Here is a 17,413-nt window from a genome sequence, read left to right as displayed (position 1 = left end):
GGTGGAGTCAGGGCCAGAACCTTATCTTCCCTCTGACTCCCAGCCCAGTCTCCTTCCACCATACTGAGAGCCCCTTGCCTTCCCAGCTGTGTCACCTCTTTCTCTTCCAGTCCTCAGTTCTGCCACTGTAGATTCCCCTCTGCACAGACCTTGCACATTCTGACTATATTATGGGTTAAATTGTGTGCCCCCCTCCCTGAATTCATAGGACTTCTGATGGACTTCGTGTTTAAGTCCTAGCCCCCAACACCTCAGAAGGTGGCCTTAATTGGAAATAGAGTGGTTGTAGATGTAATTAGTTAAATTTAACTAACTTAATTAGTTAGGGTGAGGTCATCCTCCTGGAGTAGGTTGGGCCCCTAATCCAGTATGACTGGTGTTATAAAAAAGGGGCAGTTTGGATATAGACACAGACAAACACAGAGGTGAAGGTGTTTGGATATAGACACAGACAAACACATGTGAAGGTGAAGGCATAGGTTGGGGTGATGCCAAGGATTGCTATATATTGCTAGCTAGCACCAGAAGCTAGGAGAGAGGCGTGGAACAGAGTTCACTCTCACAGCCCTTTGAAGGATCCAGCCCTGCTGACACCTTGATTTTGGAATTGTAGCCTCTAGAATTGTGACAGAATAAAATTCTGTTGTTCTGAGCCACCCGGTTTGTGGTATTCTGTTATGGCAGCTCTAGCAAACTAATACTGACTATCTAAAAGACCTTTGTACCCTTCCGTGGCAATAGTTTCATAGTGACCCACAGGATCACTCTGCCTGACACACAGAGTGGCCACAGCACAGCGGGGTCAAGATTAACCAAAGATTACCCTTGGGCTTAGTGCTAAACCCATCAGCACTTTTCTTTCGTCTGGTTGACCTGCTGCTCCTTAAGGGCCTACCCCAAATTGTGTTCTCTGTTGATAATATAAGGTTAAAGGGTTTCACCTCTAAAAGTATGAGTTGCCAGTGGTACAAGTAAGGCCATGTCAGTGATAAGAATTTTTTTTTGTGAGAAATTAAGAAATAAGTTCTCTAAATTCAGAATCTGTAAATATGCTTTATCTGAAATATTTGCTAGTTGCTGAATAATACACACACAAATATGTGTGTATATATGTGTGCTTAATATATAATATGTAAACATACATATGTATACATATGTTTGCTTTATATAAAAAATATATAGACATACATTCTGAATTTGATCTACATTTAACATTCCCAGTTAAACATTTCTCCAAAATGTTTATCATAAAAAGATACACTGAACTGTTTATATGCTCTGTCTTGGTTTAAATCTTTTGTTGGCAAGATTCTTTGGACATTAGGAGAATGTTAAAAGCGTATCCAGATACACATATAAAAGTACTTACCAAGGAACATTTCAATAACAGATGCCTTCATAGTGAGGACAGCAATCCCCATAAATATCAAAATGGCACCCTAGAGAGGAAGAAACAATAACATCATCATATTTCAGCCAGGAGTTCTGAATTGGATGCACAGAGTATAGGGAGGGGCTGCCTCATTTTTGCATTGCCCTCTGGAGTCTTAGGATTTCAATCTGCGGCTTTCTGTAAACAACGCATGGAGATCAGCTGCGCTGGTACCCAGAGAGGCTATTCTCAGAAAACCTGTTCTAGCCACCAGCCTCCTCTTCTTCAGAGGTTTGGTCTTAGACTAAAGAGGAAATAATTCCACAATTTCCAGAATATGTTCAACCAGTCTTCAAATTAGGACAAAAGCCACACTTATGGTATTTAGAGAACATTTTTAGATTACAAATTGTGGGGGTTTTGTTTTGAATAAATTTATTTTATTTTTGGCTGCATTGGGTCTGTGTTGCTGCACGCAGGCTTTCTCTAGTTGCGGTGAGTGGGGGCTGCTCTTCGTTGTGGTGTGCGGGCTTTTCATTGCCGTGGCTTCTCTTGCTGCAGAGCACAGACTCTAGGCGCGTGGGCTTCAGTAGTTATGGTGAGTGGGCTCAGTAGTTGTGGCACACGGGCTTAGTTGCTCCGCAGCATATGGGATCTTCCTGGACTAGGGCTTGAACCCGTGTCACCTGCATTGGCAGGCGGATTCTTAATCACTGCGCCACCAGGGAAATCCTACAAATTGTTTTAGATTACAAAAACAATTCACTCAATAAATATTTATTAAATCTTATTGTATGTCTAGGGATGAGGTGATTAAAATTGAATTAAAAGATAGTTCTTGCTCTTAAAAGACTTACAGTTCAATAGAAGTGAGAAAACATACCTGGACAGAAATAACCATAACATTAGAGAGTGTGCAGGCCCCCAAAGGAAGAATAAGGGGAGGTTATGGACCAGTGGTTCTCAAACTTTGCTGCATATTAGAATCATCTGGGAGTTTTAAAAGGCCCTGATGCCCAGGCTGCATCTCAGACCAACTGAATCAGAATCTCTTGCAGGTGGGGTCTAGGCATCAAGCGTTTTCGAAACTCCACAGGTAATTCCAGTCTGCAGCCAAGTTTGAGAACCAGTGGTTTAAAGCAAGGCTTCCAAGTTTTAATGTGCATATGAATCACTTGGGGATCTGGTTAAAATGTAGATTCTAATCCAGTAGGTCTGGGATAGTGTCAGAGAGTCCCCAAGAGGTTAGGGAATTTAGAGGAGGGAGAGATTATGTCAGCTGTGGGAATAAGAGGAAGCCTCTTGGAGGTGGCAGCAACTGGGTTAACTCTGAAAGATGAAAATAGGAGATGAAGTGGCTCCAAGTCAGGGGAAACAGCATTGACAGAGGCTCAGAGGTTGGAAGGCAGAGTGGATACAAGGATGCTGTTGAAGCAAGATCTTTTCTGACCCACCTCCTAGAGAGATGGAAATAAAAACAAAAATAAACAAATTGGGGTGTAATGAAACTTAAAAGCTTTCGCACAGCAAAGGAAACCATAAACAAGACCAAAAGACAGCCCTCAGAATGGGAGAAAATATTTGCAAATGAAGCAACTGACAAAGTTAATCTCCGAAATATACAAGCAGCTCAATATCAAAAACACAAACAACCCAATCCAAAAGTGGGCAGAAGATGTAAATAGACATTTCTCCAAAGAAGACATACAAACACATGAAAAGATGCTCAGCATCACTAATCATTAGAGAAATGCAAATCAAAACCACAATGAGGTATCACCTCACACCAGTCAGAATGGCCATCATCGAAGAATCTGCAAACAGTAAATGCTGGCGAGGGTGTGGAGAAAAGGGAACCCTCTTGCACTGTTGGTGGGAATGTAAATTGATACAGCCAGAATGGAGAACAGTATGGAGGTTCCTTAAAAAACTAAAAATAGAACTACCATATGACCCACCAATCCCACTCCTGGGCACATACCCCCAGAGAAAACCATAATTCAAAAAGATACATGTACCACAATGTTCATTGCAGCGCTATTTACAATTGTCAGGACATGGAAGCAACCTAAATGTCCATCGACAGATGAATGGATAAAGAAGATGTGGTACATATATACAATGGAATAGTACTCAGCCATTAAAAGAAACGAAATTGAGTTATTTGTAATGAGATGGATGGACCCAGAATCTATCATACACAGTGAAGTAATTCAGAAAGAGAAAAATACCATATGCAAATGCACATATATGGAATCTAAAAAAACAGTACTGATGAACCTACTGGCAGGGCAGGAATAAAGATGCAGATGTAGAGTACAGACTTGAGGACATGAGGGGGAAGGGGAAACTGGGATGAAGTGAGAGACTAGCACTGACATGTATACACTATCAAATGTAAAATGGATGGCTAGTGGAAAGCTGCTCCATAGCACAGGGAGATCAACTCGATGCTTTGTGACGATCTAGAGGGGTGGGTTAGGGAGGATGGGAGGGAGGCTCAAGGGGGAGGGGATATGGGGATATATGTGTACTTATAGCTGATTCACTTTGTTGTACAACAGAAACGAATACAACGTTGTAAAGCAATTACACTCCAATAAAGATGTATATATATATATATATATATATATATATATATATGATGCTGTTGATCCATAAGAGGTTCCCTCTTCTCTTAAGGCTACGGGGAAACGCTAGAAGTTTTATTCATACCATCATTAATTGAACATATGATCCCCGTTGAAAAGGCAAGGAAATTAAGGCTTAGAAAGGCAAAATGTCATACCCGTGGTGACCAGGCAGTGAGTAGGGTTAGAATGGAGGTGGGAGTAGGTGGGAAGGATCTGCCCTGGGCTTAGGCGATAAGGAATAACACTGTCTGTAGGGAATTTAAAGACTTAAAGTTGGTCTGCTCTTTATTATCCTTATAAACTAGCAATTCTAAAGCATGTCAGTGATAAAGCACTCTTCCTCTCTGGGGCAGATGACTCCCACTACGTCTGCTCCACCCATGCCACAGCTGTGTGGTTTTTAGGCTTTAGCTGGCGTTCATAACCCTACCCTCTGCTCTGTCCATGGGTGTGCTAGGAAAACTGCTGTCTTTAAAAAAGCCCCGATTTAGCCCATTTGTCAATTTTTGTGGCATAAATCCTCCCACCCTGGCTGATGTTGAAGTCACCAAAGTGACATCACTGCATGGAGATTTGGAAAGAGATAAACAATCTGGTACTAGCTAGGTCTAGAGCAAGCTTATATTTAATATGTAGATACAGTGCTGTGCAGAGTTTATTAACAAAAAGCAATGATTAGATTATGGTTGAGGTAGTAATACAAGCACTTGATGCAGTCAACTTAAAACTGGTAGATGAAAGGCTTTATTACAAACCGTTAGGCAGCAAGAGTAACCCAAGACAGAACCCATCACTTTGTTAATTTCCAGCAACAGTTGCAATGTGTTAAATTTCCCAATTAAGGTAGTTGACCACTGGCTAAGTAAAAGGCAAATAACCATCTTTATCTTCAAAATAGAAATAGTCACATATATGATTGGCAATTTGATACTTAATTATCTGGGTCATATTTTGGAAATAGTGTGATGACACATCATTTTTTTGTCTTATATTAATTGGAGGAGCTGCAGATCAACTCACATGTTTTCAGGCCTCAAATTTAATTCTCCTGTTGGGATAAATGCAGTATATCAAGCTACCCTACCCAACCCACCTAACTAGCTCTGCTAGTTGGCTGTTACCATATAGCATTGGACATTTTGTCTGAGTCATCATAGATTTCTCTTTCTCTCGTACCCCACATCTTTTCCATCAGCGAAGCCTGTTGGCTCTACATTCATAATATATCCAGAATCGGACCGCTTCACATCATCTTTACCATTGCCACCTGGTCCAGGTCATGCCCTTTCACCTGGATTAAAGCAATTAGTCTCCTAACTAGATTGTTTCCTTCTCCTACAATCCAAAGTCCACACAGCAGCCAGCGTGATCCTGCTCAAAGGAAGTCAGTTCATGGCATTCCTCAGATCAGAACTTCTGTGGTTCTCTGCTTACTCAGAATGAAAGCCAAAATCTTGGCAAGTGGCTCAGGACCCCAATAGATTTGGCCACCATTGGCCCCTCTGACCTCTCTTCCTTCCATTCGACTTCTCGCTTATTAAGCTCCAGGCACACCTCTCCCCTGAGGGTCTCTGCAGTTACTGTTAACTCTACCTGTATGCCCTTCCCCCAGATCAAACATGATTTACTCCCTCATTTCTTTCAAGTCTTTGCTAAACGCTATCTTCCCTTAAGATTTTCCCTAATCACCCAATTTAAAATTGTAAGCCCTCTCCCACCCACCATCAATTGTACGCCCTATCCTTTCCCCACTATATTTTCTTCCCGTCACTTATCACCTCTGACATACTCCATGCTTTGCTAATTGTATTTGTTTATTGTTTGTGTTCTCTACTGGAATGCAAGCTCCATGAAGGCAGGGGTTTTTATTTGATTTTTTATGTGCTGAAAACATATACTTAATCCATGAGTGAGTGGTTAGGGCTCTTTCCTTTCCCTAGGAAATAAAGAAAGGAAACAAAACAAGGGGAAGACAATCTGTGAATACTCTATAAATCTACTGAATTGTACATTTTCAAAGGTGTATTTTATGGTATGTGGATTATATTTCAATAAGCATTATTGTTAGTCAACATACAAACCAAAAGGGAAGATAGAATTTCGGAGAGAAGGGCTCTCAGATCTGTCTTACAACTTTAGAAGACACGATAGACCGACCTTTACACAAAGGGATGAATGGATAAAAAAACAGCAGGATTCCAGGAAGCATGCTAACCCCAGAGGAGATAGCCCCCAAGTAATGGAACTCGACCAGAATCACTCTGGTCTCCTGGAATCAGAATGTTTCAGGCTTCTTTCTTACCACTTGAATTTCTCTCCTTGCTTGGTTCATTTACTTATACGTTTAAAATGTAAATGTGCTTTTTGAAATGTGTGAAAAAAAATTCAGACCCTCTCTCAGCCATTCCAGCAACTGTGGATAAGAATGATCACCAGCACTGTTAAGCAGTTTCTGCAGGCAGTTCAATGTCAGGGAGCTGTAGGGTGTACAGTAATGTTGGAACCTTAATGTCTCATGTGCTCACCAGGGTTCTAACAGAAACAGAACAATAAGGGTTTCCAAAAGAACATGTTACTGATTCATAAATGTATGAATTGTGCTGTGAGATGTAATATAAACAGTCCTGAATGTGAAGTTCTGGTGGGGCAAATTAAGGCTGATAGTGAAATAAAAATATACATAATGTAACTAGAGTAGCCAGCCAATTTAATTAGATCTCTTGTTGCCTGGAATTAGAAAAGAGCTGATTATTTATCGGTAATAACATGATAATGCTGCTTTATATTTTTATGGTTCTTCACAGTGTTTTTTCTCCGATTTTTAAAATTATGGTAAAACACAAAAACATAAAATTTGCTATCTTAACTATTTTAAAGTATACAATTCAGCAGTATTAAATACATCCATAAATGTGCCATCATCACCATTAGCCCTCCGTTAAAAACTCTTTTTGTCTTGTAAAATTGAAACTCTATGCCCATTAAACAATAACTCTCCATTCTCCCCTTTCCCCAGCCCCTGACAACCACCATTCCACTTCCTGTCTCTATGATTTTGACTTTTCTAAGTATGTCCTACAAATGGAATCATACAGTATTTTCTTTTTGTGACTGGCCTGTTTCAAATAGCATAATGTTCTTAAGGTTCATCCATGTTTTATCGTATGTCAGAATTTCTTTCCTTTTTCAGGCTGAATAATATTCCATTGTACGTATATACCACATTTTCCTCATCCATTTATCTGCTAATGGGCACATGGGTTGCTTTTGTGTTTTAGTTATCGTGAATAATGCTGCAATGTACATGGCTATAAAAATATTTCTTTGAGACCCTGCTTTCAATTCTTTTGTGTATGTGTCAAGAAGTGGAATTACTAGATCATATGGTAATTGTATTTTTAATTTTTTGTGGAACCTCCATACTGTTTTCCAGAATAGCTGTACAACTTTCCATTCCCACTAATAGTGCACAAAAGTTCCAATGTTTCTATATCCTCCCCAACACTTGTTATTTTCTGTTTCTTTTGATAGTAGTAATGGGTGTGAGGTGGCATATTATTGTAGTTTTGATGTGCATTTCCCTAAAGATTAGTGATGTTGAGCATCTTTTCATGTACTTGTTGGCCATCTTTATATCTTCTTTGGAGAGATGTCTATTCATGTCCTTTGCCCAGTTTTTAATCAGATTGTTTTTTGATTGTTGTTGAATTTTAGAAGTTTTCTATATATTCTGGGTATTAATCCCTTATCAGGTATATGATTTACAAATATTTCTTCCATTTCTCTGGGTTGCCTTTTTACTCTGTTGATAGTATCCTTTGGTACACAAAATTATAACATTTTCATGAAGTCCAATTTGTTTGTTTTTTCTTTTGTTGTTTATACCTTTGGGTGTCATAGTCAAGAAATCATTGCCAAATCCAATGTTATGAAGCTTTTGTCCTATGTTTTCTTTTAAGAGTTTTACAGTTTTAGGTCTTACATTTAGATCTTTGATCCACTTGAGTTAATTTTGTGTATGGTATTAGGTAAGGGTCCAACTTCTTTCTTTCTCCACGTAGATATCCCGTTTTCCTGGCACCATTTGTTGAAGAGACTGACTTTTCCCCATTGAATGATCTTGGCAAAAATCGTTTGACCGTATATGTGAGGGCTAATTTTGGGGCTCTCTATTCTGTTCCATTGGTGTATATGTCTGTGTCTATGCTAGTACCACACTGTTTTGATTATTATAGCTTTGTAATAAGATTTTTAGATCAGAAACTATGAATCCTCCAGCTCTTCTCTTCTTTTGCAAGATGGTTTTAGCTGTTTGGGGTCCTTTGAGATTCCATATAAATTTTTGCATGTTTTTTTCTATTTATGCAAAAAATGTCATTGGGATTTTGATATTGTATTGAATCTGTAGATTGCTTTGGGTAGTATTGATATCTTAGCAATACTAAGTCTTCCAATCCATGAACATGGGATATGTTTCTACCTATTTATGCCTTCTTTAGTTTCTTTCAGTAATGTTCTATCGTTTTCATTGTACAAGTCTTTTACCTCCTTGGTTAGGTTAATTCCTAAGTATTTTATACTTTTTGTTACTATTACAAATGGAATTTTTTTCTTAACTTTTGTTTCAGATTGTTCATTGTTAGTGCAACAGTGATTTTTGTGTGCAACTGACTTGTGTGTGTTGATTTTGTATCCTACTATTTTGAATTCATTTATTAATTCTAACAATTTTGTTGTGGAATCTTTAGGATTTTGTACATACAAGATTATATTATCTGCAAACAGAGATAATTTTATTTCTTCCTTTCCAGTTTGGATGACTTTTATTTCTTTTTCTTGTCTAATTGCTTTGGCTAGAACTTCTAGTACTATGTTGAATAGAAGTAGTGAAAGCAGGCAACCTTGCCTTGCTCCTGATCTTAGAGAGAAAGCTTTCAGTTTTTTACCATTGAGTATGACATTTGCTGTGGGTTTTTCATAAGTGTCTTTTATTATGTTGAGGTTGTTTTCTTCTATTCCTGGTTTCTTGAGCATTTTTATCATGAAATGGTGTTGAATTTTGTCAGATGCCTTTTCTGCATCCATTGAGGTTATTTGTGTTACATGTGTTATTTTTCCCCTTCATTCTATTAACATGCTGTATTACATTAATTGATTTTTGTATGTTTAACCATCCTTGTATGTACATGTGTTATTTTTCCCCTTCATTCTATTAACATGCTGTATTACATTAATTGATTTTGTATGTTTAACCATCCTTGCATTACAGGAACAAATCCCATTTGGTCATAGTGTATAATTATTTTAATATTCTGGTGAATTTAGTTTGCTAATATTTTGTTGAGGATGTTTTCCATCAGTGTTTATAGGGATATTGTATTGATATGGGAAACTGTAGTTTTCTTGTAGTGTCTTTGGTTTGGTATCCAGGTAGTGCTGGCTTCATAGGATAACTTAGAAAGTGTCCCCTCATTTTCAATTTTTAGGAAATGTTTGAGAAGGATTGGTGTTAGTTCTTCTTTAAATGTTTGGTAGAACTCACCAGTGAAGTCATCAGGTCCAGGGCTTTTCTTTGTTGTAAGATTTTTGATTATTGATTCATTCTCCTTACTAGTTATAGATCTATTCAGATTTTCTATTCCTTCATAATTTAGTCTTGGTAGGTTTTGTGTTTTTAGGAATTTGTCCATTTCATCTAGATTATCCAATTTGTTGGTGTACAGTTATTCATAGTACTCTCTTATACTCTTTTTTATTTCAATAACAGTGCTTGCTTCAGGGGAAGAGAACTGGGTAAGTGGTGATCGGGAATAAGAGTGAGTTTTACAGTTTTGTTCTGTTTAAATCTTTACCCTTTGCACATATGTTAATAAATCAGAAGTTAATAAAATGATCTCTTGGGAAGACTTAACATATACAGACAGTGTTGATATCAAATGAGAAGCTACAGTAATCTCCTAACTCTCTCCTTGCTCCTTGCTTTTCTTGCTCCAGGTCATCTTTCCCTTCAGTTGGAAAGGATCAGCTTCCTAAAGCACAGGTCTGACTATGCATCCACCCCCTCAGAATTCTTCTTCACAGTCCATTCATTCTCTGTAGCATAAAGCCCAAATTCCTTAGTGAACTTTTCATGAAATGTCCCAACTTACTTTTCACACCATCTTGCTGCAATTCTCTTCTGTAATCCTCTGCTTTGACCCTAGCACACCCTGGGATTTTGGTCCTTTGTCTGCACCCTGCACATCAGGGTTTTGGCTCATGTTCTTATTGCTATTCTATTTGGAATATGTTACCACCCCTCATCTGCCTCTCACAAGCATATCCATCTTTCAAGGTTTGCTCATGGGCCACTTCTATTTAAATCTCCCTGATCTTCTAAAGTCAAAATTCATCTTCATTCATGCACAAAAAAATTTTGTGTGTGCACACTGTGCTTGGCAGAGAGGAAGAAGGTGCAGGTCCTATCATCAAGTTGCTTTAAGTCTTCTAGGAAGAAACTAATGTGCACTTATCATAACTAGCATTAATGGAGCACATACTAAGTGTCAGTAATGTATTAACTCAATCTTCACAATAACCTGATGAAGTAGGGGCTATTTTTTGCCTTAATTTGAAAAGTAAGGAATTGGAAGCACACAGAGGTTAAATACTTTGCCCAAGGTTTGCAAACCTGGAAGGAAGGGGAGCTGGAATTCAAACCAGGCATTATGAGTGCAGAGATCCGGTATTTCATTTCACTACTTGCCATAGATGTTTCATAATAAACAAGTGTACTTCCCTCATCTACATTCTGATTTAATTAGCCTGAGTTGAAATCTCTGTTCTTTTAAAGTGCCCCAGGTGACTCCACTGTGCAGCCAGAATTGAGAAGCTCTGCTATTGAGGATATGGTGATAGCAAAAAGGGTAGATGATTAAATAGGCCTGGGGCATGAGGACTGGAAGAGGCTTGAATTAGTTTAACTGGAGATTGGAAAACAGTGGTGAGGGAAGGACAGGACATAAGAGACGGAGGAGCTTCAGGAACTGGGAACTGCTGGGCCAGGCTGGGAGAGGAATCAGACTGTTAGAGAGGAAAGAAGGGGCCATATCAGCCTTGAATGCCATGCCTAAAGAATGTGTAATTAATCCTTTAGGCAATAGGGAGACATGGAAGGCTTAAAAATTATTTTTGCGGGCTTCCCTGGTGGCGCAGTGGCTGGGAGTTCGCCTGCTGATGCAGGGGACACGGGTTCGTGCCCCGGTCCAGGAAGATCCCACATGCCACGGAGTGGCTGGGCCCATGAGCCATGGCCACTGAGCCTGCGCGTCTGGAGCCTGTGCTCCGCAACGGGAGAGGCCACAGCAGTGAGAGGCCCGTGTACCGCAAAAAAAAAAAAAATTATTTTTGCATTCATAATTTTTACTAAGCCTCCTAGAGGCTTACATGAGCCATTCAGAGAAAATCTGCTCTAGTGGATGTGTAGGATTTATGTAACACTGGTGTTTGTCTGATCTACGGTGCTACGTGGGGGAGCACCTAACAGTACCCTTTGTCCACAAGGCAGAAAGAGCCAGTGTTCATTTGGAAGCATGTAATAGTTATGACAGGCTTGTGCTGTATTTCCAAAATGCCAAAAATCCCATCAGGACAGACATCTCTGAATGGGGAGAGGCCATATCTGCAGCCTTGCTTTCTCCATCTCTGCCAGATATAAAGCCTCAGCCACTTGTCAGTGGATTTGGGTTGATCTGGTGAGGATGGACAAAGGAAGGCTGGCACTAAGAGGGGCCTTTACAATGTGGTGGTGGTCTCAGTCTGCATATAAAACTTTATGCAGATCAGGAGCTGCCGACTGGAGTGGTGAGCAGGCTTGCTGAACATCAGAAGAGTGACCTAATAGAGCCAATCTGCAAGGACTGGAAAGTTAATTACAACAGGAGAAAATCACACTTCTGTGCAGTAGATGCTTGATGCATTTTTAGAAGCCCAAGGAAGCCACAGAGAATAAAAAAGGAGGTATGGAGAAACAGATAAAGAGGAAACAAGGTTTCTAGAAAGTTAAATTATAACATGCCCAGCCTTGCCTAAAATCATAGTAAGTTCACAGACATGCCAAAACATACCACCAGACGCAGCCCTGCCCACCAGAAAGACAAGATCCAGCCTCATGCACCAGAACACAGGAAACAGTCCCCTCCACCAGGAATCCTACACAACCCACTGAACCAACCTCACCCACTGGGGGCAGACACAAAAACAATGGGAACTACAAACCTGCAGCCTGCAAAACTAAGACCTTAAACACAGTAAGTTAAGCAAAATGAGAAGACAGAGAAACACACAGCAGGTGAAGAAGCAAAGTAAACACCCACCAGACCAAACAAATGAAGAGGAAATAGGCAGTCTACCTGAAAAAAAATTCAGAGTAGTGATAGTAAAGATGATCCAGAATCTTGGAAATAGAATGGAGAAATTACCAGAAATGTTTAACAAGGACCTAGAAAAACTAAAGAGCAAACAAACAGTGATGAACAACACAATAAGTGAAATTAAAAATTCTCTAGAAGGAATCAATAGCAGAATAACTGAGGCAAAGAATGGATAAGTGACCTGGAACGTAAAATAGTGGAAATAACTACCACATAGCAGAATAAAGAAAATAGGATGAAAAGAATTGAGGACAGTCTCAGAGACCTCTGGGGCAACACTAAACACACCAACATTCGAATTATAGGGGTCTCAGAAGAAGAGAAAAAGAAAGGGACTGAGAAAATATTTGAAGAGATTAGAGTTGAAAACTTCCCTAATATGAGAAAGGAAATAGTTAAGTCCATGAAGCACAGAGTCCCATACAGAACAAATCCACCAAGACACATATTAATCAAACTATCAAAAATTAGATACAAAAAAAAAATATTAAAAGCAGCAAGGGAAAAACAACAAATAACATACAAGGGAATCCCCATACAGTTAACAGCTGATCTTTCAGCAGAAACTCTGCAGTCCAGAAGGGTGTGGCAGGACATATTTAAAGTGATGAAAGGGAAAAACCTACAACCAAGATAACTCTATCCAGCAAGGATCTCCTTCAGATTCAATGGAGAAATTAAAACCTTTACAGATAAGCAAAAGCTAAGAGAATTCAGCACCACCAAACCAGCTTTACAACAAATGCTGAAGGAACTTCTCTAGGCAGGAAACACAAGAGAAGGAAAAGACCTACAAAAACAAACCCAAACAATTAAGAAAATGGCAATAGGAACCTACATATCGATAACTACCTTAAATGTAAATGGATTAAAGGCTCCAACCAAAAGATATAGACTGGCTGAATGGATATAAAAACAAGACCAGTATATATGCTGTCTACAAGAGACCCACTTCAGACCTAGGGACACATACAGACTGAAAGTGAGGGAATGGAAAAAGATATTCCATGCAAATGGAAATCAAAAGGAAGCTGCAGTAGCAATTCTCATATCATACAAAATAGACTTCAAAATAAAGACTATTAGAAGAGACAAAGAAGGACACTACATAATGATCAAGGGATCAATCGAAGAAGAAGATACAACAATTGTAAATCTTTATGCACCCAACATAGGATCACCTCAATACATAAGGCAAATGCTAACAGCCATAAAAGGGGAAATCAACAGTAACACAATAATAATAGGGGACTTTAATACCCCACTTTCACCAATGGATAGATCATCCAAAATGAAAATAAATAAGGAAACACAAGCTTTAAATGATACATTAAACAAGATGGACTTAATGGGTATTTATAGGACATTCCATCCAAAAACTACAGAATACACTTTCTTCTCAAGTGCTCATGGAACATTCTCCAGGATAGATCATATCTTGGGTCACAAATCAAGCCTTGTTAAATTTTAGAAAATTGAAATCGTATCAAGTATCTTTTCCAACCACAATGCTATGAGACTAGATATCGATTACAGGAAAAAAATGTGTAGGAAATACAAACAGATGGAGTCTAAACAACACATTACTAAATAGCCAAGAGATCACTGAAGAAATCGAAGAGGCAATTTAAAAATACCTAGAAACAAATGGCAATGAAAATACAATGACCCAAAACCTATGGGATGCAGCAAAAGCAGTTCTAAGAGGGAAGTTTATAGCAATGCAATCCTACCTCAAGAAACAAGAACATCTCAAATAAACAACCTAACCTTACACCTAAAGCAATTAGAGAAAGAAGAAGAACAACAACAAAAAAACCCCCAAATTTAGCAGAAGGAAAGAAATCATAAATATCAGATCAGAAATAAATGAAGAAAATGATAGCAAAGATCAATAAAACTAAAAGGTGGTTGTTTGAGAAGATAAACAAAATTGATAAACCATTAGCCAGACTCATAAAGGAAAAAAAGGAAAAGACTCACTCAATAGAATTAGAAATGAAAAAGGAGAAGTAACAACTGACACTGCAGAAATACAAAGGGTCATGAGAGATTACTACAAGCAGCTATATGCCAATAAAATGAGCAACCTGGAAGAAATGGACAAATTCTTAGAAAAGCACAACCTTCCAAGACTGAACCAGAAAGAAGAGAAAATATAAACAGACCAATCACAAGCACTGAAATTGAAACTGTGATTAAAAATCTTCCAACAGGGCTTCCCTGGTGGCGCAGTGGTTGAGAGTCTGCCTGCCGATGCAGGGGATGCAGGTTCATGTCCCGGTCCAGGAAGATCCCACATGCCACGGAGCGGCTGGGCCTGTGAGCCATGGCCGCTGAGCCTGCGCGTCTGGAGCCTGTGCTCCACAACAGGAAAGGCCACAGAGTGAGAGGACCACGTACGGTCCTCATCTTCCAACAAACAAAGCCCAGGAACAGATGGCTTCACAGCTGAGCTCTCTGAAACATTTAGAGAAGAGCTAACACCTGTCCTTCTCAAACTCTTCCAAAATATAGCAGAGGGAGGAACACTCCCAAACTCATTCTATGAAGCCACCATCACGCTAATACCAAAACCAGAGAAAGATGTCACAAAAAAAGAAAACTACAGGCCAATATCACTGATGAACATAGACGCAAAAGCCTCAACAAAATACTGGCAAACAGAACTCAACAGCACATTAAAAGGATCATACACCCTGATCAAGTGGGGTTTATTCCCAGGAATGCAAGGATTCTTCAATAAATGCAAATCAATCAGTGTGATAAACCATATTAACAAATTGAAGGAGAAAAACCATATGATCATCTCAATAGATGCAGAAAAAGCTTTCGACAAAATTCAACACCCATTTATGATAAACACCCTCCAGAAAATAGGCATAGAGGGAACTTTCCTCAACATAATAAAGGCCATATATGACAAACCCACAACCAACATCATCCTCAGTGGTGAAAAACTGAAACCATTTCCATTAAGATCAGGAACAAGACAAGGTTGCCCACTCTCACCACTATTATTCAACATAGTTTTGGAAGTCTTAGCCACAGCAATCAGAGAAGAAAAGAAAAAAAAAGGAATCCAAATCGGAAAAGAAGAAGTAAAGCTGTCACTGTTTGCAGATGACATGATGCTATACATAGAGAATCCTAAAGATGCTACCAGAAAACTACTAGAGCTAATCAATGAATTTGGCAACGTAGCAGGATACAAAATTAATGTACAGAAATCACTTGCATTCCTGTACGTTAATGATGAAAAATCTGAAAGAGAAATTAAGGAAACACTCACATTTACCATTGCAGCAAAAAAGGTAAAATACCTAGGAATAAACCTACCTAAGGAGACAAAAGACCTGTATGCAGGAAACTATAAGACACTGATGAAAGAAGTTAAAGATAGTACAGACAGATGGAGAGATAGACCATGTTCTTGGATTGGAAGAATCAACATTGTGAAAATGACTGTACTACCCAAGGCAATCTACAGGTTCTGTGCAATTCCTGTCACACTACCAGTGGCATTTTTCACAGAACTAGAACAAAAAATTTCACAAGTTGTATGGAAACACAAAAGACCCCAAATAGCCAAAGCAATCCTGAGAAAGAAAAAGGGAGCTGGAGTAATCAGGCTCCCTGACTTCCGACTCTACTACAAAGCTACAGTAATCAAGACAGTATGGTACTGGCACAAAAACATACATATAGATTAATGGAACAGGATAGAAAGCCCAGAGATAAACCCATGCACATATGGTCACCTTATCTTTGATAAAGGAGGCAAGAATATACAATGGAGAAAAGAAAGCCTCTTCAGTAAGTGGTGCTGGGCAAACTGGACAGCTACATGTAAAAGAGTGAAATTAGAAAACTCCCTAACACCATACATAAAAATAAACTCAAAATTGCTTAAAGACCTAAATGTAAGGCCAGACACTATCAAACTCTTAGAGGAAAACATAGGTAGAACACTCTGTGACATGAATCACAGCAAGATCCTTTTTGATCCACCTCCTAGAGAAATAGAAATAAGAACAAAAAAACCAAAAATAAACAAATGGACCTAATGAAACTTAAAAGCTTTTGCACAGCAAAGGAAACCATAAACAAGACAAAAAGACAACCCTCAAATGGGAGAAAATATCTGCAAACAAAGCAGCTGACAAAGGATTAATCTCCAAAATATACACACAACTCATGCAGTTCAATATGAAAAAAACAAACAACCCAATCCAAAAATGGGCAGAAGACGTAAATAGACATTTCTCCAAAGAAGATATACAGATTTCTAACAAACACATGAAAGGATGCTCAACATCACTAATGGTTAGAGAAATGCAAATCAAAACTACAATGAGGTATCACCTCACACCAGTCAGAATGGCCATCATCAAAAAGTCTACAAACAATAAATGCTGGAGAGGGTGTGGAGAAAAGGAAACCCTCTTGCACTGTTGGTGGGAATGTAAATTGATACAGCCAGAATGGAGAACAGTATGGAGGTTCCTTAAAAAACTAAAAACAGGGCTTCCCCGGTGGCGCAGTGGTTGAGAGTCCGCCTGACTATGCAGCGCACGTGGGTTCGTGCCTCGGTCCGGGAGGATCCCACATGCCGCGGAGCGGCTGGGCCCGTGAGCCATGGCCGCTGGGCCTGCGCGTCCGGAGCCTGTGCTCCGCAGCGGGAGAGGCCACAGCAGTGAGAGGCCCGCATACCGCAAAAAAAAAAAAAAAAAAAAAAAAAAAAACTAAAAACAGAACTACCATGTCACCTAGCAATCCCACCACTGGGCATATACCTGGAGAAAACCATAGTTCGAAAAGAGTCGTGTACCACAGTGTTCACTGCAGCTCTATTTACAATATCCAGGACATGGAGGCAACCTAAGTGTTCGTCGACAGATGAATGGATAAAGATGTGGCACATATATACAATGGAATATTACTCAGACATAAACAGAAACGAAATTGAGTTATTTGTAGTGAGGTGGATGGGCCTA

The 17,413-nt window shown here is 39.2% G+C and overlaps 1 protein-coding gene across 1 annotated transcript in view; it reads right to left on the bottom strand.

Moving 5' to 3' along the window:
* Positions 1-17,413, bottom strand: part of VIT (vitrin) — a 119,764-nt gene that overhangs the window by 88,750 nt on the left and 13,601 nt on the right. The window contains exon 2 of the mRNA XM_032653116.1: positions 1,370-1,439. Coding sequence (XP_032509007.1) covers positions 1,370-1,421 — 52 coding nt within the window. The 5' untranslated portion in view covers positions 1,422-1,439. The remainder of the gene's footprint in view (positions 1-1,369; positions 1,440-17,413) is intronic.

The sequence above is a fragment of the Phocoena sinus genome, chromosome 13 (assembly GCF_008692025.1).
Source record: "Phocoena sinus isolate mPhoSin1 chromosome 13, mPhoSin1.pri, whole genome shotgun sequence".
NCBI lineage: Eukaryota > Metazoa > Chordata > Mammalia > Artiodactyla > Phocoenidae > Phocoena > Phocoena sinus.
This window is presented reverse-complemented; position numbering and strand designations above follow the sequence as displayed.